Here is a 22,777-nt window from a genome sequence, read left to right as displayed (position 1 = left end):
AATAATAAATTTTAAAAAATTCTCATAGTGTCTTAAAATAGCGAAAAAGTACCAAAAATGTGGTTTTTTTGCAAGTTTGAGCTTGATCCATCACTTTTAAAAATTTGAAAAAAATATGAGAAATAAGCATTTCTAAGACACGCATTTTGCATGTAGATTCGTGCCTGCAACGAACTGCGTTTGGAAGTTACAGCGTTTTAAAATCTAAAAACATGTTTTTAGGTTAGAGTTAATAATCCCAGGATATAACCAAAATTCAGGGAAAAACTATTAGCCATATCCTATGCAAAAACATTTTGTTCAGAATTTTCAAATTTAAAGTTTTTGAAAAAAAAATATTAAAAAAAACTAGTTTTTGGGGAGTGTGAGAAAGGGAAAAAATAAAGGAAGGCTAATCAATATCACAAAAATTTCTTTTTAGCATCACTAATACATTTTTACAGTTATTTTCCAATTTCGAAACTAGTGGCATTTCACCTATCTTAATGGAGGGAACCCTTTGTGGATAAAATTGTAAAACTTTTTTTTCATCACAAATTGCATAAAATATTAATTTCTGTCCCGCAGTTAAAAAATTAACTTGACAAAATTAATTTTATAAGCTATTAACTTTAACCCTTTCAATTTAGTAAAAAGATATTTTAAATTACCCAACTGATTTTGTGATACTTTATACAGTTATCAAAAAAATAAAAATTTTCTACTCTTAAATTCTTATAAAAATTATATTAACATTTATACAATAACGAAAAGTAAGGCACGCGAGCGTGCATGTGTTGTCTAGTACAAAAATAAAAAAAACATGCGTTACTTCATTACTAAAAAAATTTTTTTTATTAAGTACCATAAAACGTGAAAATTGCTCTGCAACATTCAGCAAAAATATAAAATGCAAAATAAATATGCAATTAAAAAACTAATTTTTAATTTAAAAAAATTATTAGAGCATTAAAATTTAATTCTTTAATCTATATTTTTAGTTGAGAATTAAAATTTATATTTTCTCAATAAAAATCTTTAACATCACTTATTTTATTGCATTTTTGTTTTAATTTTTTATATCAATTAAAAATTAACATCCTAATTCTCAATTAAAAAAAATATTTAAGCCTTCTTAAGTCAATTTGTTATTTATTCCTATTATATATAATTAATGTCGTATTACAATTAAATTGTATATAATCATGTACCGATTATAATAATCACGAAAGCCGGCAGCGCCTGTGCAATAAACATACGCCAAAAAAACATTTAGACGCTGCAATCCTCGAAGTCGGAGCTGAGTTAAAAGGGGGAGAAGAGAAAAGGACGGAATAACTCTATCGCTCGGCACGCCAAACCAAAAGATAAAGAATCACAGAAGTATTTGGTTTTAGCGATGAAGATGGATGTGCTGTATATATAAAAGTAGGTAATCAAGATGGCCACTCACGCATACATATACATGCACACATGAAAGCATCTATAGGAAACATGCTGATGTGCATGTCACAAAAGTAGGTAGTTAAGATGGTTGATTGATCACTTCCATCCCTAGTAAATCATACTACCGATACATTTCGTTCTGTAATTCTTTACTCTTAGCGCCGAACCAGCCAAACGTAGTCAAGCGCGCGATGTGTGCATGTGTTCGGGCTCGGAATCGCAGCATAATTTAGGAGAGTAACCTTGACAACACATGTCAAGATCATCATTGGTGCCTCTATTTGATATTTTTAACTTACTTTTTCAATTAAAAATTGTTTATTATCTTTGTTATAATAATAAATATATTCACTTTAGTACTTTATGGATTCTTTTACTATAGTAATTGTTTATAAGATGATGAAAAATTTTTATCTCCTATAAATAATTATTATTATAGAATAATCTGTAAAAAAGTGAAATTTGATTATATTCTTTTCTTAGCTATTGTTTTTTTCTAGTTCATAAAGCAATAATATCTCCATTAAGAGAAAGGACTGATTTCTCAATTCAACTCAAATAAACTCGATAAAAGATCAAAATAAAACAGTTTATTGAATTTAAAATATTTGGCGTATCTATCTCACATTAAGATTATATATTCATACTAACTTTAATACGTTATTTTAATTTTAATATTAGTAGTTTTCTGGTTCTTTATGACATGTAGCAAATATATTTATACAAATATTAGAAGGCCATGCATATTCAACACTTTAAGAAAAGAAAATTTTTTCTATCGTTATGTACATATACAATAACAAAATAATATTTTCGGAGAAGTGTTACTTACATAGTCTATTTTTTTCTATGACACAACAACAGAATTATTTCATATTTCTTACAAGTATATTTTTTATCAGTGGTATACACACACACATATATGCACGCACTCACGCACGCGCATATGCACGTGAACACATTTGTATGTTACATGAACTGGTATTCAATGGTGCTAACTTTTATCTATTTATTAATTAGCAGTATATATACTAGCAGTAAATAGAAAATATGCTCTTCTCTTCTGCTACTAATTATAAGCAACTTTTTCTTGTTTTATTAACTTATTAGCAATATATACCACGACAATATAATCTTTATTCAAGTTTAATATATTAACTTCAGTTTTATTTAAGACTTTTATTCACTTGGTTTTATTTAAGAATTTTATTTAAGAATTCTGCTTAATAAAAAAGCTCAATATTATAGATTTATATTAGAAAATTAACTTAATTAATTATTTAGGCTGTTTTCTGAAATTCACTGCCAGTATTAAAAAAGTACAGTATATGTAATGTAATATAATATGTGTAATAAAAACTATAGGTTTTTAATGCTGGTAGTGTATATCAAATTTTTTATGCACAAAGTATGATATAGTAATTTATACCTAGTACTCATAATATACAATTTACATTTATCTAAGAACGTCTTCTGTCTTTGATTTTAACATCATTTCTAATATCATTTTATGATGCCCATGCTTCCAATTCCTTCAGGTCGTCGTCTTCTTCTGGTTTAGCTTCTACAAATAAAATATAATATTTTGTTAATATGAGACTATAAACTATAAACAAATGTTACACATTACAGTAATTTATTTTTATATATCTTTATAAAATATTAAATTATTCAAGATATTTTTGTATTCCTATAAAGCATTACGTATATATGTAACAAAAGTATGTTTGGTCATGTATAAAAAATGTTATAAAATTGATGGTTAAAATAATTACAGCAAAACAAAATTATAAAAAATGCAATTTTGTCGAAAATTCATCAAATTTCAATATTTTTAAAAAATATTGCTAAACAAATTTATGCAAAAAATAGTTACATTTTTTCAAAATATTCATAAGAAAAATTACACTAGTTTACAATCAAATATTATTTTAAACCACATGTTTGTTTTATGTAGAATCAAAAAATATGCATAACATGTATAAAAATATACATTTTCGGATATTTGGTTATAAAAACGATTTTATAAACCAAATTTTACTAGGACATTAGATTTTCGTGATAATAGAATTTCATGCAAAAACTAATTTTTTTATTTCAATTTTTAAAAATTATTTAATTTTTTTAAAAAGTTTAATGTCATTTTAAAATTTTGATCAAAATCATAAATGCATTGTTCGTCCTCTATAAAATGCATTTTTTAAATTTCAATATTTTATTTTATAGTCATATTGAGAATTTAAATTAAAAAGTTTCAAAGATAGTAAATTTCTACTTATAACAACAAAATTAAATATATGTACTTATCAACTTAAAATTTGTAATTCATAGCAAGACAGAATATTTTATTGCAATACACTCCTCTAAATGTACAACGCACGTTAACGGAACTTATTACAATAAATTACACTGTGTATGTGGGTCAATAGTTACGAACTATAAATTGATAAATAAGTATATATAACTTTATTGTCATTTTGCAGGCAAAAAATCTATGTTATCAAAACGTTGTATTTAAATTTTTATAACATGACTAAAAAGTAAGATACGAAAACTTAGTTCATGCGACTTAGCTTAGAATAAAAAAAAACAAACATTTTACAAAAAAATTAATTATAGTTATTTTTTGCATATTAAACGTCAATTATTTCAGTAACCTGCGAAAATTGGTTTACACTGTTTACAGCATTTTAAACAAAACGTTTTATAAATATGCCTTATTCTAGTTCAATAATTAAACAAAAATGTTTTTAACAAAGAAATAAATTCAAGTAGCAATGCGAAACAAGCGCGGTAAGTAGAGTACAACAAATTTAAGTTAACAAAATTATATAAATAAACAATTTAATGTACATTTTAATTCTTTTTTAAGCCATTTTCAGCAAAAAAAAAGGAAAAAATAAATAAACTAAATACAATAGATTATTAAAACACTCACCTTGATACAAAAGTAAACGACAAAATTCGAAACTAAAAAATAAAAACGAATACTTGGATACAATTCTGCAACCACTTGTGGGCGAGGTAAGACACATTTGCATGATGATCACAAGTGAACTGGATAAAAACCTCCCGTAGAAAAAAATTATGCAAAAATTACTGCCCAAAAAATTGCATATTTTTGTGCATAAATTTCTGCAGTTTTTACAGATTTTTGTACAAAGTTTTCGCTTTAGAAAACATTACACAAAATTTTACAAAATATTCTACAGAAAAATTCTAAAGACGAAAACTTTATACAAAAATCTACAGAAAAATCTTCTGTAAAAACTACAGAAATTTATGCATAAAATAAAATATGCAATTTTTTGTGCAATAAGTTTTGCATAATTTTTTTCTACGGACTACTGGACATAGAAAGGTGGATAATCAAATTCATGACCATGTTGAATTCCATGGTCAGTAATAACTAAATGGACAGAACTGTTTCTACGAATATAATTTCAATTCAATAAGTTCGAAAATTCGGGTTTTTAATTATCTTTTAGTCTGTTCAACAAAACGTTGCAATTACGATAAAATATCTTATGGACAACATTTCTCATAGACTTTAGGAGAAGTGCATCTTTTTGAACTTTGATGAACCTGCAAAAGTTTGTTGATACTATACAAAAACTTGATGTCTGAATATCAGATAATATCTTTGAATCTATCTAAAAAGGGGAGGTCACGTGATACCAATCAATTTCAATGAAACTCATTGTATCAATAGGCACGTTAAGTATTACTAATAACCAGTTCTTTTTCGCTGCACTGCTACACTGGTACAATAAGTTAGAATAAGAAAAAATATATGTCTTACTCTAACTTGTTGCAGCAGTGTAACAAAAGAGAATAAGTTACAAATAAAAGGATAAGGCGCATTACTGAAGCATTCGTGAGGAAGTCGTAATTAAAAATTACGAACACCATATTAACCCATTTTGGACCAAAATGCCACATTTTGTCCTCAACTTTCAACGCTCTATCTTTTGATGTAATCAACCTAGTACAAATTTTTTGAATACCATTTTCGAACGCAAAAGGCCTTCTCTTTCAGATGCTGTCGTCGAAATTGACCTACGAAGTCTTTGAAAAAAGTTACAGCTCATTTTTTCGAAAAAGAACCGATTTTTTCGTAATTAAAAAAAAACCATATTTTGAGTTCAAAAACAAGTGGCCAGAACATCTCTATCATAGTAGAAAATGTCATCTGTATCTGCTCTAAAAGATTTCATCGCGATTTTTTCGAATCTTTAATATGGCGGCTGAAAGTTCAGCAAATTCTAAAAAATCGATATTTCTTAGATTTTTTCATGGTGATCTCATTAAATATAATTTAAAACCGATTTATCTAGAATTTATCAGCACCACATATAAAAGGCTTGAAAATTATAAATATTCCGATTTTATTGTCAAATTATTTTAAGTCCTAAAAATCTATGATCTTTGATGCAGAAATACTATCGTCGGCATTAGCGGCCAAAATACACCGGCGCGGCGTGGAGATTGCTCGGATTTGTATTTCTTTTGTGTGTGTGTGTGTGTGTACCTATGTGTGTACACGATAAAATGAGATCACCATGAAAAAATCTAAGAAATATCAATTTTTTTTTATTTGCTGAACTTTGAGCCGCCATATTGAAATCGCCTTATTGAATTTTTGAAAAAATCGCAATGAAGTCTTTTAGAGCAGATACAGATGACACTTTCTATCATGGTAGAGATGTTCTGGCCACTTGTTTTCGAGCTCAAAATATTGTTACAAACACGTTGGACGCTCGGTATTTCGGCTCTCAACTGCGTGACGTTCTTCTTGGCAACCGCGTTGTTTACGCGGTCGCGCTCGTCTGATTTGACTCGGAGTTGTCAATCTGTACGAAAGGGATCTGTTTCTTTGTTCGAGTTGAAATATCTGTATTCTCTAGTTACATTAAAGAGTTTCACGAAAAAGAGTGTCTTTCTTTATTCCGAAGGGGAGTGTGTGCGTGAGTGACAGAGTACGGACCTGCCGAGCGAACGCAACAATCTGAACATTTTGAAAAAAATTTACGAAAAAATTGGCTTTAAAAAAAAACTGTAACTTTTTTCAAAGACTTTGTAGGTCAATTTTGACGACGGTATTTAAAAGAGGAGACTTTTTGCGTTCGAAAATGGTATTCAAAAAATTTTTACTAGGTTGATTACATCAAAAGATAGAGCGTTGAAAATTGAGAAGAAAATGTGGCATTTTGGTCCAAAGTGAGTTAACCTAAGGAAGAAAACATTTCAGTGAAAAGCGCGTAGCACATGGTAAGCTTGTAATTTTGACGTTGTGGATTCAAGTCTCGATACGTAACTGTTTTAAACAATTTTTTTTTCAATGAGATATTATTTTTTAACATAAAATTAATATAATTAATACGTTTTAACCATTTATTTCGTAAAAATGAATTTTTTCTTTTCCTGGTAAATTTGTTATGAAATAACTGGAAATAAATAAATGTAATTGTGTTCTTAAACATTAATGGTAACAATAGATCACTGTTATACACAATACAAATAAATTTAAAATATGTTTTTGTAAAACAGTTTTTAATTAACGTCCTTTTATAACGTACGTTATAAAGCCGTTAGAAAAAGAGAGAGTTAGTAGATAGGATTGGTAATAAAACGTTTCAAATTTATTTATGTTGTGCATAACACTGATCTATCTTATTGCTGGCATTACTGTTTAAAAACACAGTTACATTTATTTATTTCCAATTATTCTATAACAAACTTGCCAGGCAAAAAAATGTATTTTTATAAAATAATTAAAATGTATTAATTATATTAATTTTATGTTAAAAAATCATGTCAATAAAAAAATTTATTAAAAAAATTTTTTTTAATTACAAAAAAGTTACTCGTCAAGAGTTGAATGCGCAACGTCAAAATTACAAGTTTAGCATGCTTCCGCTGTGCTTCTCGATGAAACCCAGTGAACACATTTTATAGCGGCAATATAACATGGAAGTTACAAGTAATTTAACATTGTTATTCTTGTGATATGTAGGTGCTATATGACATGGAAATAACCTGTTACGTAATATTTGTTATACGCAAGTGATATAGCTGTTATACATCGTTTTGGCGTTACAGTTATTCAACAAAAATTGTATAATCGTAACATAACACGTTCGTATCAATGTTATTGTCTGAACGATGCGTCGTAGTTGACTCAGAAATCAGACAACATTATAACATCCTGAATGATAGATCTATTTGATAATAAAAAAATTATTATAAAAATAATGTTTTCAAAAATAACGGTTTGTCTACAATTACTGCGCACAAAAAATGCACAAAATCGAAATTCATCATGTGCTGAACAAAAACAGAATAATAAATGTATACTATTCAATTTTTCTTAGAATTACGATCTATATAGTTAACCATCTAATTAATCATTTGAACGCTTCAAAGATTAGTGCTAAATAGATCGCAATTTCCATCAAATTATTAAGGTTATGGAAAAAGATAAATTTAACAATGAAATTAATAAGTAAATAAATTAATGCTATTTATTTTTATAAAAAATAATATAATTGCGTCAGTTTATAACATATAAGTATATGTAGACAATAACAAGTACCCATATCGATGAGTCAAATTGGCGTAGCAGGTAGAGTACAAGGTTCGTCATTCTAAGGTCCCGGGTTCAAACCTAGCAGCGGCAAGTAAGAATAAAATAAAAAATTACATAATTTAAATTTAATTAATTAATAAAAATTTATTCTAAATGTAGTATGTGCTGTTGATAAAAATAATTTTTAAAAAATGAAATTTTTATTTTATTTTATTTTTCTTTGTAACTGTTGTGTAACGGCTAGATAACATGTAATTATAACACGTTATATTGCTGAGTCAAAAATTGTAACTTACATGTAAGTTACGTGTAATTTCAAAGTAACGTAACTTGTTATATTCGGTTACTTTGCTGTTACACTGCTGCTATATTACTGTGTTCACTGAGAATGTTCTTTTCCTTAGGTTGATTCCTACAGTGCTCGTAATTTTTAATTACAATTTTCTCGTGAAAGCTTGAGTAGTGCGTCTTATCCCTTTATCCAATAATGATTGACGTAATGACCTATCAATACAATAAATTTCAACAAAATCGATTCACGTCGTAACCTCTCCTCGAGATTGAAGGAATAGTGAACAATGACGTCTTTCTTTTCCTATTTATCAGAGTCTTTATTGGAGTTTTATTGGTTCGGTTGGTAAAGACATCTAAAGCTATCATAAATAGTGCCGAACCGTAATAGATAATCATTATCAAAAAAAAATTTTCAGCTGCACTTACTTCACAAAAACGTTAAATAATTAAACTTGTGGATTGAATGTTTTTACTTTCTGTTACGTCCGGGGGGTGTACGGGGTCGAGCGGGAGCCGTTCTCCAAGAAACGTAGCTTGCTGAGGAGGGTGTAAACGTACGCGTTATAATATTAAACATAATTGCTGCGGATCACGCGTCAGGCAGGTTTTGCAGGGATAGTTCCCTTATAGAGGAAAAAAAAAGAGTAATTAGTTTGCTATTTAGTCTTCCCTCTATGGACTGCATCTTATTTCTCTCTCTCTCTCTCTCTCTCTCTCTCTCTCTCTCTCTCTCCTCTATTTCAATACGTAAGCGTAACTCCAGCTAGGGCTCTTCATTCCATGGCGAGATAATTACAATATTTTTAATTAATTGAATTATGAACAAAGTTGAGCGGGTCTGCGGAGATAGACGCCGAGAGAATTCGTGGGAAAAAGCGTCTTAACAGGCAGGCCCATTGCCTACTGAGAGAGAGGAAATTGTGGAGAAAAGCGCCTTAATAGGCAAGCCCGTTACTCATGGGACGGAAGAATTAGTGAAAAAGAGAAAGATCAGCCCTTTTCTTGGTGATTTGAAAGCTTCTCTGACTATAAATGACTCTTGGATACGTAGAGCGATATACATACACAAGTATATATGTGACGGAGCGTCTTAGTGAGGCGCAACATAACCTACGAGGGGAGAGAAGGATGAATGTGGACTGAGAGCGCCCAAATGGGCAGGCCCCGTGGTCCACATCGGTGGAGGAAATAACATTGTGGGAAAAAGTGCCTTAATAGGCGGCCCGTAGCCCACAGAAAATCCTCCGGCTTAAGCACCTTAATAGGCGCTCCTGGCTCAAAGTTCACGGAGGAGACGAAACGCCCAAGGGAAAGCGTCTCCGAGATGAGAAATCATGGAAATCGCCGTTTTTCACTCGGAAAATACAGGGAGCACCGGCGAAAATACCCCTCTTTCGCGTCCCCTTATACCTAATTTTAATTCTAACACTCGCGCACCGAGAGAAAAAAAGGAAAAAAAAAAACAAACACAAAGAGCATACAAAAAAAGGAAAAAGCAAGACAAATTATTAATATATGCTAACTTCATTAAAAAAAGGAAAATAATAGCACTTTGCTGTTGCACAGGGAGAAAAAAAATAAAGCAAAACTACATCCTAAGTCACGATTGATTATCTGCGCTAATTTATTTAACAACGTAGTGTAAAAATTTTAGTACCTAGATGGTTTTCTTTATAAACACTGATTTTAAATTACAACTGCGATCGGTATCATGATAGCAGGAGTAGTACTTACAGGACAAGATCTTGATACTGGTCTTGTAAATGGTAGATGCGTACGGGGGGTGGTACAGCCGAGATACCGTAAATGCGGATTAATATAGCGCAGGATGTATTGGAATTCTTCGCGACAAACAACTTATTTTCCGAAATTCCTGAATTGCAAATTTTTACTTCGATAGTTATAATTTTCGGTCCAGAGGTAGCCAGGGGGGTCAGTATTCAGATACTTTTTACGTCTCCCTCCTATCACCTCTATGAGCGGAGTAATTGATCCGCATACCTTCATAATTGCTTTGGTTGTTGCCATCTCTCTTGCGGCCGGAGCAGTGCTTAGGCTGTTGCTATCTCTCTCGGGTAACACGCACCTCGCGGCTGAAGCAATGCTTCGGCAGCGTGAAGGTACCACGCGCAAATCGCGTGGTTGAATTGCATTTAAATTATTATAACTTATTATTAACAGTGAGAAAGCAGAGCCGTGATTGCAGCGGATTATAATTTGTAACAATTAGCGAGAGAGCGTAAGAGGTGGCAATCGCATCCCGACGGCTTTAATAAAAAAAAGAAGGCAAAAAAATATTATTTTTAAAGAGTAATTCTTAACTACACGTGGCGTGATCCGGTGAATTCGAGCTTTCCATGCTTACAGAAAAAAGGGGGTATTAATCGTATGCGCGATTATAAATATAAAACAAAAAAGAAAGATACATATAGGAGCTCCATGCGCATGAATTCGTGGGTAGGGGAGCGCTCGGCAAGACAGGCGACACGATGGAATGCGCGAGAGCGCGACGCGAAAAAGTGAGACGGAAAAGGAAAAATTTTCGTCGAACACAAAATTTCACGAGAAGAATTTTAAGTTCATTATCAACATTCTTCATTCAATATAATCATGAATTTGATTAAGCAAGTGTCAAAATATTAGATCACAAAAGATATTATTATAAGCGTTTTATTTCCGAATAAAAAACAAAGAAACGGTTTGAATCTGCAATTCGAAATCAAGTGTTTACATTATTTTTAACTGTCAACCGTTAATGATAAATATTTGTTTATGGCAATCCACCTTTCTATGTTCAATAGATTTGTATCCAGCTCAGTTTATTTCTGACGATCATACATATCAAATAGGTAGCTCTCATACAAGTGATCGTTGCAGGATTGTATCCAAGTATCCATTTTTATTATTCAGTTTCAAATTTCGTCGTTTACTTTCATTCCAGGGTGAGTTTTTCAATAATTTATCGTATTTGGTTTATTTTTCTTTTTCTTCACTGAAGATAACTTAAGAAAAAGAGCCAAAACGTATATTAAACTATTCATTTATAATTTCGTTAACACTATGTTTATGGGACGCGTCACTTTGATGTATTTCGAATTTTACTTATCCTTTATCTATTTAACGAGACAAATATGCACGCCTCGTCTACAATGAGTCGTTAGTTGCTGGTCGTAAGAAATTTAACCAATCATGTTCGTTTATTCTTCTCTAACAAGGGGACCTTACGGGTCATGGGTCATCGATTTTTTTCATATTTATAGGATTTGAAGATCAGTACCCGGACTTCAATTTCCTAAAGCAGTACGATGCGCTTCTCAAAAATACTCGAGAAAATCGATTTTGAAGATTTCCGATATCTTTAAGTACACAAAATTTTGACCTATCGTCATAGCCGCTTGTAGCCGAGCGCACAGAGCTCTAGTTTCGTAAGCGCGCAGTCGCTGGTTTGATTCTCGCTCTGGCCCCAATTTTTTTTTAATAAGTCAATGGAGTTTTTTTATTAATCCTATATCTTAACATTTATCAAATTGAAATGCTAATTAATTATTAAATATTTATTCGTTATTTTTTAAATGAACATTAACATCTCTTTATTTTTATTTAACGGTAAAATACGAATAGCACAGCATCTGCTCTCTCGGAACCCTTACTTCTCCCACTTTTTGCAAGGCTGTTCTTTGTTCACAACTAGATGCGAGAGAATGGGGATCGACCAGGATCGACTTACAATAAACTCGACTTGTAAACTCCGACTAACGTGTTAAAGATACAGCGTAAAATGTAAGCGATAAAATAACTGAATATTATTTATTCATATTATTTTTGCATTTAACAATAAGACCTTTTCCATTTTTGTACCAAATTTTAATTTATTATAAATATTTGCATTTTCAAGCAAGTGGTAATTAAAAATAAAAAGATGTTAATTTTTATTTAAAAAATAACAAATAAATATTTAATAATTAATTAGCATTTCAATTTGATAAATGTTAAGATATAGGATTTAAAAAAAACTCCATTGACTTATTAAAAAAAAATTGGGGACAGAGCGAGAATCGAACCAGCGACTCCGCGCTTATAAAATTAAAGCTCTGTGCGCTCGGCTATGAGCGGCTCTGACAATAGGTCAAAATTTTCTGTACTTAAAAATATCGAAAATTTTCAAAATCGATTTTCACGAATATTTTTGAGAAGCACATCGTACTGCTTTAGGAAATTGAAGTCCGAGTACTGATCTTCAAATCCTACAAGTATGAAAAGAATCGATGACCCATGACCCGTAAGGTCCCCTTGTAAGATTAACTGTTATTGGCTAGATTTCTTACGACCAACGACTAACGACTCATTGTAGACGAGGCATAATATGGATGCGTTAAGAAAAACAAAAAAATAATAACAGAAGATATAGCTAACTGTAGTCTGTAATAGTCTGTAGACGTCTGTAGATTGTTGAAAATAGTAAGAGAAACGAAACGGCTTTCTTCAGATTTAGAGCAAAACAAAGAATATATAAGCGTTTTCCATTCTGTTGATTAATTTAGTTATTCAGCAATTATCACAAATATAGTTTTCATTAGTATTATTATTATAAAGTGTATTTGGTTTGAGCAATAACAATTTGTGATTCATCAACGTTTCGAGCATTGCATTAAACAAAAAAATTTTTGTTCTGTGAATTAAAGGTAAGTATTTAAATAAAATATTTTTTAATCGCTTAATATTGAAAATTAAAACATAAAATAAATTTTATTTATTTATTATATCTAGATATCAAATAATCAAAAGCATTTATCTGGATTTGAATATCGTAACAGAAGATTAGAGAAAGAAGAGTCAGTAAAAAAATGTACAACACCATTAAAAAAGTTCTTAACACAAAAAACTCCGACACAAAAACAAAAGAATTCATCGACAAAAAAACGTTCATCTGAGACAACTCAAGAAGCAATTTCTAATACTGAAAATGTTCTCTCTCTTGATAAAATTGGCAATCAAGACTCAACAGTTGACCAATCAATTGAAAGTACATCAGCAGATCATCAAGAAGTAATTCTAAGAAACATTGGTTTTTGACCAAAGTTTATTTCAGATCAAATGAGAGTCACTTTGTTAGAATTAGGTCCAATTCAGCTAAAAAATATTTCTTTTCCGTTTGACAAACAAAATAGATTGTTTTCAATAAGTTATTATTATAAAAAATTAAGTAATAATAAAAGAATTCCACGGAAGTAGTTAATATATTCAGAACCTAAAAACGCGGTTTATTGTTTTAATTGTAAATTGTTTGGTTCAAAAACTCGTTCACCTTTTTTTGACTGTAATAGGTTTAATGACTGGAAACATTTATCTCAAGCGCTTAAAAGGCATGAAAAAAGTAAAGGGCATATTAAGAATATATTATCAGTTATAAATTTAAAAAAATCTTTGAAACTTGAGAAACAACTATAGACTGCAAAAATAAAAAACTTATAAATTTAGAAAAAAAATGTTGGATACTTTTTCTAGAAAGAATCATGTAATTGAATATTTGGCAAGCCAAAATTTAGCTTTTAGGGGTTCCAATGAAAATCTTTTAGAACGAAATAACGACAATTTTTTAAAAATGATTGAAACAATAGCTGTTTTCGATAATTTTTAGTAGAGCACATAAGACATTCAATATGATAATAAACATTTACCTCATTATTTAGGATATAATATTCAAAATAAGCTCATATCTATAATATATTAAGCCAAAAAGTTAAAAAATAAATTATTAATCTATTACATAAATCAAAATATTATTCTGTGATTCTAGATTGTACTCCAGACATTAGTCACTACGAACAAATCACAGTAATATTACGTTTTGTTTATCTAAACAAAGATTCCGAAAAAGTATAAATTAGAGAGCATTTTTTAAGTTTTTTCTCTGTAACAGATACGATAGGTCAAGGATTGACTAATTTTCTTCTAAAATTTTTTAATAATAAAAATATAAATATAAATGATCTCAGAGGTCAAGACTATGACAATGGGGCCAATATAAAAGGAAAAAATAATGCTCTTCAAAAAAATCCTTGATATTAATCCTTGAGCATTTTTTGTGCCTTGCGGAGCACATACTTTAAATTTAGTAGTAAATGACGCTGCTAAAGGTTCATTGAATATTACAAATTTTTTCAATATAGTTCAAGAACTATAAAACTTTTTTTCAGCCTCTACTCATCGCTTGAATGTATTAAAAACTGAACTAAAACCATTGTCAGATACTCGATGGGAGAGCCAAATAGAATCAATCAAAGCTCTTAGATTTAATTTACATCATGTTTATGATGCTTTATTTATACTCTATTTATAGTGATAAATCCAAAGACAATGATACCAAAAATTTAGCCAAATCTCTTATTGTTAAAGTTAAAAGCTTTCAGTTTATTTATTCAATAATTATCTGGTACAAGATTTTAGAAAAAATTAATGTTGTTAGCAAAAGTATGCAAAATTCAAATATGATTATTCCTAATTTAGTAAGTATGCTAGATAATTTACTTTCCTTTTTAAAAGAAATAAGATCGGATAATAAATACAATGTTATGTTAAATAATGCTCAAGAAATAGTAATTGATATAGATTGTGAAGCAACTTTTCTAAGTGACACAAGTGTGACACGAATGTTTGATTACAAAAGTAATGATAATAATATATCAGATCCTAAAACCAACTATAAAATTAATTTTTTCTATACTATCATAGACATTGCCATTTTAAAAGTTGAAGAACAATTTAAACAAATAAAAAATTACAATGACTTTTTGAGGTTTTTAAATATAAAAAAATTTTGTAAAAAAAAAAAATTTAAGACTGAAAACTTGCAAGGACCTACAAATAAAATTGAGCAATCTTTCAGTTAAAGAGTGTGACATTGATGCAGAAAAACTTAATCGAAAATATTTCAGTTTTCCTTGAAGATAAACTTGATGCTTTCAATGTATTACAATTTATAATAAAAAATGAATTAATCACAACATTTCCAAACTTAACAATATCTTTAAGAATTTTATTGACTCTACCTGTAAAGGAAGCTGCAGGAGATTTTTTTCTAAATTCAAATTAATTAAAAACTATCTGAGATCTTCAATGTGCCAAGAAAAACTCAATTCTTTGGCTATTTTAAGTATAGAAAATGAAATATTTAAAAGCCTGAATAAAAAAGACATAAAAAAACTTGCTACTAAAAAAGCTAGAAAAGTAAATATTGATCTCCATTAAGGGGATGCTGGACTGCCTCTCAAACTTGATCGAGGTCGATAATGTAGAGTCATTCGTGCACATCATTAATGAGATTTCGTATATATTTCTTTTATAGATTTGGAAATTCTTTTCTAGAATTAAAGTACACATATTAATATCAATCTGTGAATTGGATTTTATATCGAGAACAAAAAAATTTTTTTTATATTACTCTATTTATCGGCTTCTTCCGAATCCGCACTCACACATACATGACATTTTCATAGACATTTTTCTCTTATACCAAAAACTTCTTAGCTGTTCTGAAAGCACATTATTATTCTTTCCTATAGTGATAACCCTGCATAACAGTTATTTTGTACGTAAAGAGTCTTTAAAACTTAGTGTTGTGGATGAAAGTTACGAGACGACTGCACAAAAGTATAATTTTTTAATTTTTTCTTGTTTTTTAAAGAAAATTGTATCTAGCAGGGTTTGTTGTTGTCTATACTTTAATTCTGGAGAAGGATTTACAATTCTATGAAATCATTTAAGAGCTAAGTAAAAAAGAAAATAATTAGTGTTCAATCGGTAAAACAGACAACTCCAGCATCCCCTTAAATTAAAAAATTAATATTATATTTGTTTTTTAATATATATATTATTTTTTAATATATATTTTTTTCATCGTTTCTTATTTTCTATCTATTTAAATAAATATATGATTGTTCAAAATTTTCTGCTTATTATTTCTATAAAAAGTTTTTTCTACCTTGTCCAATCCAACAAAATTATATTTATATAAATTTTAATTTAATTTAGATTCAATTTAAGGGAGACGGGAAGGGGCGGCAATTGTTCACTGGCACACAAGCAGTACTAATACTTAAGACGGCCCTGCTTGGGTGACCTTTTTATATCGCATAAAAACCAAACATGTTTTTTTTTTTCATTGAAAAAAGTAAAAATTTGTTATCATTTTTCACAAGTTTCTCGTTAAAATCTTGTTAATATTAATTCAGATTTTTAAAGCTCATTTTTTCGTAAGCAATTTAAAAGAAACATGTTAATACGATGTTTTTATTGATTATACAAGAGTTTGAAATTTGCACTGCATTTTAAGGTATTTTAGCGAATAAATATAGTATTTTTTGGATACCATAAAACGGTATCAATATGATATCCCAGTAAGCAAAAAACATTGATCAAAGTTTTTGAAATGTTAATTTCAGAGAAATTTTCTTAAAACATTATAATTTAATGTTTCATAAATATTTTTTAAATGTTAATAGTATTGCTGTCTTAATATTATTAAAATATTTTAAAAACATTTATTAGATGTTATTTAAATGTTATAATATAACGTTTGATAAACATTTTTTAATATATTTAACAACACTGCTGTCCTAATATTTTTAAAATATTTTAAAAACATTTATTAATGTTTTCTAAATATTATTAAACGTTATGACATAATATTTGCTTGTAATATAATACCTGATAAACATTTTTTCAATATTACTTAATAATATTACTGTCTTAATAAAAATAGTCTAAAAACATGAGGCACATGTATTTTAAATGTTATTCAACGTTATAATATAATTTTTTAATTTTGGGGGTGAAAAAAAAGGGAGAATCTAGAAAGGCTACAGGAAAGGTATCTGAGATGGGTGTTAAGAGTGGAGAAAAGAACACCGGGATATTTGGTAAGAGAGCTTCAGACAGAAAAAAAGGAAAAAGACGGGAAAAAGGGCATGCAGATATGAAGAGAGAGTATTAGAAGGAGGAGGTAGCGTTTTGGCTAGGAGTTGTTTAGGAAAAATAAGGGAAAGGGCACTAAAGGAGAAAGGACTATCAGAGTGGGAGATGGAGAGAAAGAGATTCTTTGAAGATAGAGGAATAGTACTAAGAGAATGGGAGGAGACGAGGGAGGAGGTAGGGAGAGGAACGATGAATTAAGAAGAAAAAGAAAGTAGGATGCAAAAAGAAGAATGATGGGAAAAAATACGAAACGGGAAAGGACAATGTTAGAAATCGTCGATTTTCGACCCCACTTGCAAACGGAAAAAACCTATTCTATATGATTTTTAGACCCATATACAATACAAAAATACAGCTCAGAAAACGGAAAATCCTGGGGAAAACTTTTGCCAAGTAAATTTGTATGTCAAAAATGACTTTGCAAGGTGCTGCTTTTGTGGGTTTAATGTCCACTGAGACATGCCTAGTTTATTCATTCATTTATTTACTTGTTTTATGACCGAGAAAGGTTATTTACATAGGTTACAGATTAGTTTTTGTCTTCTTATGCCATTGGTAACTTATCCAAATACTGACCATGTTGTTAATTGTTAACATATGCGCCAGCGCAAGTACGACGCGACTGTCACCGACATCTGAGCTTTTCTTTGCTTATTTATTGTCTGAATACTTTTTAAAATCATGTATATAATCAATTTCATCAGTCTTGAGTTTCAAAATACATTTTAAACTCCAATAGAGACAATGGAGTTAGAGCAAAACGTTTAGAGAATTTAATGAAAATGAGATATGATAGTTCTTATTAACTTTTGTCAAATTATTTTTGTTGGATGGAATTTAAAATATAGACTTTATTAAGCCATTTTCTATGCTTAATCTTAAATACTTAATCAATTACCATATTAGGCTAGTTGAAAATATGTAATGGTGAAAACATGAAAAAAAAAGTTACCAGGCAAACATTATTAACTCTTTTTATGAACTATTCATTTGAATTATTCTTCAACATAGATTAAAAACAATGTAGATTCAATAATGTCTTTTTCTTGTAAATATTATATGCTTGTGATGCATTTGAATAGAACATTATACTATTCATCTCGATTTTCTCAATAATTATTTAAAAGAAAAAAGTTCATGGAAAAAAGATTAGGACTTTGGTCCTCTTATAAAGCGAGTCGTGATGCTACTCTTACTTTTGAAGAGCAAGGTACAAGTTTTTTAAGCACAGCGATCCAGCGACCAAAGTCTTAACTTTTTTCTATGAACTTTTTCCTTTTAATTCTCATTGAGAAATCAAGCTAGATAGTTCTATTTCTAGAACTAGATAGTATCTAATGTTCTATTCAAAAGCATTACAAGCATATAATATTTACAAGAAAAAGACATTATTGAACCTACATTGTTTTTAATCTATGTTAAAGAATAATTAAAATAGTTCATAAAAAAAGTTAATGTTTGCCTGGTAATTATTTTTTTCCATGTTTTCACCATTACATATTTTCAACTAGCCTAATATGATAATTGATTAAGTATTTCAGATTAAGCATAGAAAATAGCTTAATAAAGTCTATATTTCAGATTCCATCCAACAAAAATAATTCGACAAAAGTTAATAAGAACTATCATATCTCATTTTCATTAAATTCTCTAAACGTTTTGCTCTAACTCCATTGTCTCTATTGGAGTTTAAAATGTATTTTGAAACTCAAGACTGATGAAATTGATTATATACATGATTTTAAAAAGTATTCAGACAATAAATAAGCAAAGAAAAGCTCAGATGTGACAGTCGCGTGATGTCGGTGACAGTCGCGTCGTACTTGCGCTGGCGCGTATGTTAACAATTAACAACATGGTCAGTATTTGGATAAGTTACCAATGGCATAAGAAGACAAAAACTAATCTGTAACCTATGTAAATGACCTTTCTCGGTCATAAAACAAGTAAATAAATGAATAAATAAATAAACTAGGCATGTCTCAGTGAACATTAGACTCACGAAAGCAGCACCCTACAGTCATTTTTGACATACAAATTTACTTGACAAAAGTTTTCCCCAGGGTTTCCCGCTTTCTGAGCTGTATTTTCGCATTGTATATGGGTCTAAGAATCATATGGAATAGGTTTTTTCCGTTTGCAAGTGGGACCAAAAATCGACGATTTCTAACATTGTCCTTTAGTAGGTACTATAAATAAGTAAAAGGAGAGGGTATCCCAGAATACTTAAAGAAGGGGTGGGGGAAAAATAGATGGAAAAGAGTAGCTAGGTTTAGTTTAGGAAATGAAACGAGAGAAGGTAGATACTGGGAAGAGAATGAAGAGAAATTATGTAGATTATGCGAAGGAGAGGAGACATGGGAGCATATGTGGGAGAAGTGCAAAACTTGGAGGGAGAGGGGAGAGGGAAGTTGGTAATATGAGGTGGAAAGGATATTAGCGGACGATGGAGGAGAAGAGGGATGGATGAGAGAGGTAGAAAGAGAGAGAAGGAAAAAGATGGAGGAGGGAAAAAGAGTGAATGCGAGTATGAAGAGTGAGTGAAATGTAGAAAAAGAAAAAACAATGTAAACGAAAACGGAAGTCCCGGAGAGATAGGAAACCGGATAAGGAATGGTAGAGCACTGAGAGGCATGGCGAAGGCGATATAGATGTTAATAAAGAGATGGCAATAGACAAGCGAGTAGGTAATAGGAAGATAATAAATGAGCGATGTGAATGGCGGAAATAGGAAATAGGGACGAGAGAGGAAAGGAGAGGTATTGCGTTGCAGGGCACGGCAAAAGTATGGCGTAGATGTAATGGTATATGTACAGTGTAAATGTAATTGTAAAGAACAAATGTATAAAATGTATATAATGTAATTGTAATGGTCTGTATAATTGTAACCTTAAAGGGAACAATAAATATTATTAATAATATAATTTTTTAATTATTCATAAAATATTTGACATCTAAATATTTCTAAATAATTTTACAGACATTTAAATTAAAATATTTTTTATGTGTTTATAATACGAATTATATTGTATATAAATTATTCAATTTTTATATTTTTATATTTGTTCGTACAAATTTATATTTATGTTATATACGCATATATCGATCGAAATAATTTCGTCTTTGCGCGTTTTTTAAATATTATTTTGGTTCTTTGTCTTCGGTCTAGAAATCTGTTTTGTCTGTTGAATATCGCGTACTCATGTGTTTGTCATGTGTTTTGTGTTCCAACGTTCTTATAATTAATAACGTTACACTAACTTTATTATTAATTTAACGTTATGAATAACACAGGCGGAAAAAATTTCTATAAATACCTAAAAATATTTACTAAAAGTAAAAAATTTGTAAGATTCTATTGTTTTATACAAATATTATTTTTTATAGAAATTTAAAAAAATAACCACAAATTATTATTTTCTAATATTTTATAATTATAATTAATATATTTTATAATTATATGGTTTTAGCTTTATCAGAAAAGCAGAGCAAAAACATTTTTTATAAGTTATCCACATGTTATTTCACATTATTTGTTATTTAAAAATCAGTAAAAAACTGTAAATTTATATTTATTTATAAATATATATTTTTTTAAAGTAAAAGAATATAATGATTAAAAACTAACCCATTAAAAAAACAAAATTATTTAACTACAAGTTTCATCTTTGTGACATTTATTAAACTGATCTATAATAAATATGTATTAATAAGCATCAAGTATTTATGGATCATCACTTAGTGTTAGATTGCGTAGGATCTTCAAAATCAAGCAACGTCGACGGTGGTTCACAGTGCTAAATGCGACTATGATAGGGTAACCGTGCTTGTTGAAAAACAATATAAATTTAATTTTTTTCTTAAATTATAATTGTTATTTCAACATTTTCACAATGTTATTTTAACATTTTCACAATGTTAAAAAAATATAAATGCAATATTATTTACAACAACATTGCAAATGTTATTTGAACATTACTGAAACCTTCAAATTAAAGTCGAAGTTTATTCATAATAATGTTGTACACAACATTAAAAACTACATACTTGGGAACGTTATTATGTTAGCGAATAACATTATAATAACTTTGCAATAATGATTTTTTGCTTACCGGGATTGCACATTAATTTTATTCGTGTTTAACCCAATCATAGTGCCATCATCAGAGTGATCCATTGTGCACCAAAATTTTTGGTCAAAATTTTTGTCCCTTTTTTTTGCGCTAGTTTAAGTTGTTTTTTAAAGATAATTTGCGGTTTTATTCACGCGTCAAATTAACGCGTATCCGTAGAGATAGGTAGAGCCCATAAACCTAGTGTTCACTTAAATTTTACTTACCGCACTCGTCTCGCATTGCCGTTCAAATTTATTTTTTATTGAATATCTCATAAGATTTAGATAACTCTTTAAAATTTTTATTTGTAAACTAATATTATATAGAAAAGATGGTAAAACCAATTTAAATAATTTTCAACCATTATGTAATAAGTGCAGAAGGTCGGCTCGTGCATACAAGTTCACTCGCATGAGTAGACAATAGCCGAATCGCACAAGTTGTACATACTTTTTTGTTACAAGTACGTAAAAAGTAGCGGAGACAACAGCGGGGAAAGACCGGGGTTTGTTGCCTAGAGGGAGAAGAAACAAAGCTTCTGCAAAGTAAAAAAACTTTAAATACACTGGCGCAAAAAAACAAGACAAACATTTTGACCGAATTTTTAAGCAATCTTCAAAGTAATGCAACTTTGTGAAAAATCATCCAAATTATATGTACTTTTTTAAATTAAAGGGCAAAGACTCTACTTTGAGAATCCCTAGGCAAAAGTTTGATTTGTTAAGTGTGAACTTTTTGTATCGCATAAAACCAAACGTGTTTTTTTAATTAAAAAAAAGGAACAGTTTGTTATCATTTTTCACAAGTTTCTCGTTAAAATCTTGCTAATATTAATTCAGATTCTTAAAGTTCTTTCTTTTCTAAGCAATTAAAAAAAAAACATGTCGCTACGATGTTTTTTGTTAATTGCACACGAGTTTAAAATTTGCATTGCATTTTAGGATATTTTAGCGAATAAATACGGTATTTTTTGAATATCATGAATTTTGAGTATTAATATGATATTGCACATTAATTTTATTCGTGTTTAACTCAATCATACAGCCGTCATAAGAGTGACCCGATGTGCACCACGTGGAGATTGACGGTCGGATTTTGCACATTATGTGGCTTTGAAATTCATCGGTGGAAAGAGCGATCGCAAAAATCGTCCGTTTCGTGGTCATCGAGTTTTGATACGATTTTGGTGGTAAATAATTGTATATCATTACACATTCATCCCCTAAAAATATTGAATTGAGCATACCTTTTATTGCTGAGATGTAAAGAGTTAAAGCTGATATTATTCACAAATAAAGATTACGCCATTTTATACGTTCAACATAAGATACTTTAACGTTATTTCTAATACCAAAAAATGTTTCTGATGGAAATTGTTCAT

General features: G+C 29.6%; 1 protein-coding gene across 1 annotated transcript in view; it reads right to left on the bottom strand.

The window, feature by feature from the left end:
• Window positions 1-1,117: 1,117 nt before the first annotated feature.
• LOC105835170 (charged multivesicular body protein 4b) overlaps window positions 1,118-22,777 on the bottom strand; it is a 45,967-nt gene continuing 24,307 nt past the window's right edge. The window contains exon 4 of the mRNA XM_036289029.1: window positions 1,118-2,989. Coding sequence (XP_036144922.1) covers window positions 2,934-2,989 — 56 coding nt within the window. The 3' untranslated portion in view covers window positions 1,118-2,933. The remainder of the gene's footprint in view (window positions 2,990-22,777) is intronic.

This window comes from Monomorium pharaonis, chromosome 6, assembly GCF_013373865.1.
Source record: "Monomorium pharaonis isolate MP-MQ-018 chromosome 6, ASM1337386v2, whole genome shotgun sequence".
Classification (NCBI taxonomy): Eukaryota; Metazoa; Arthropoda; class Insecta; order Hymenoptera; family Formicidae; genus Monomorium; species Monomorium pharaonis.
This window is presented reverse-complemented; position numbering and strand designations above follow the sequence as displayed.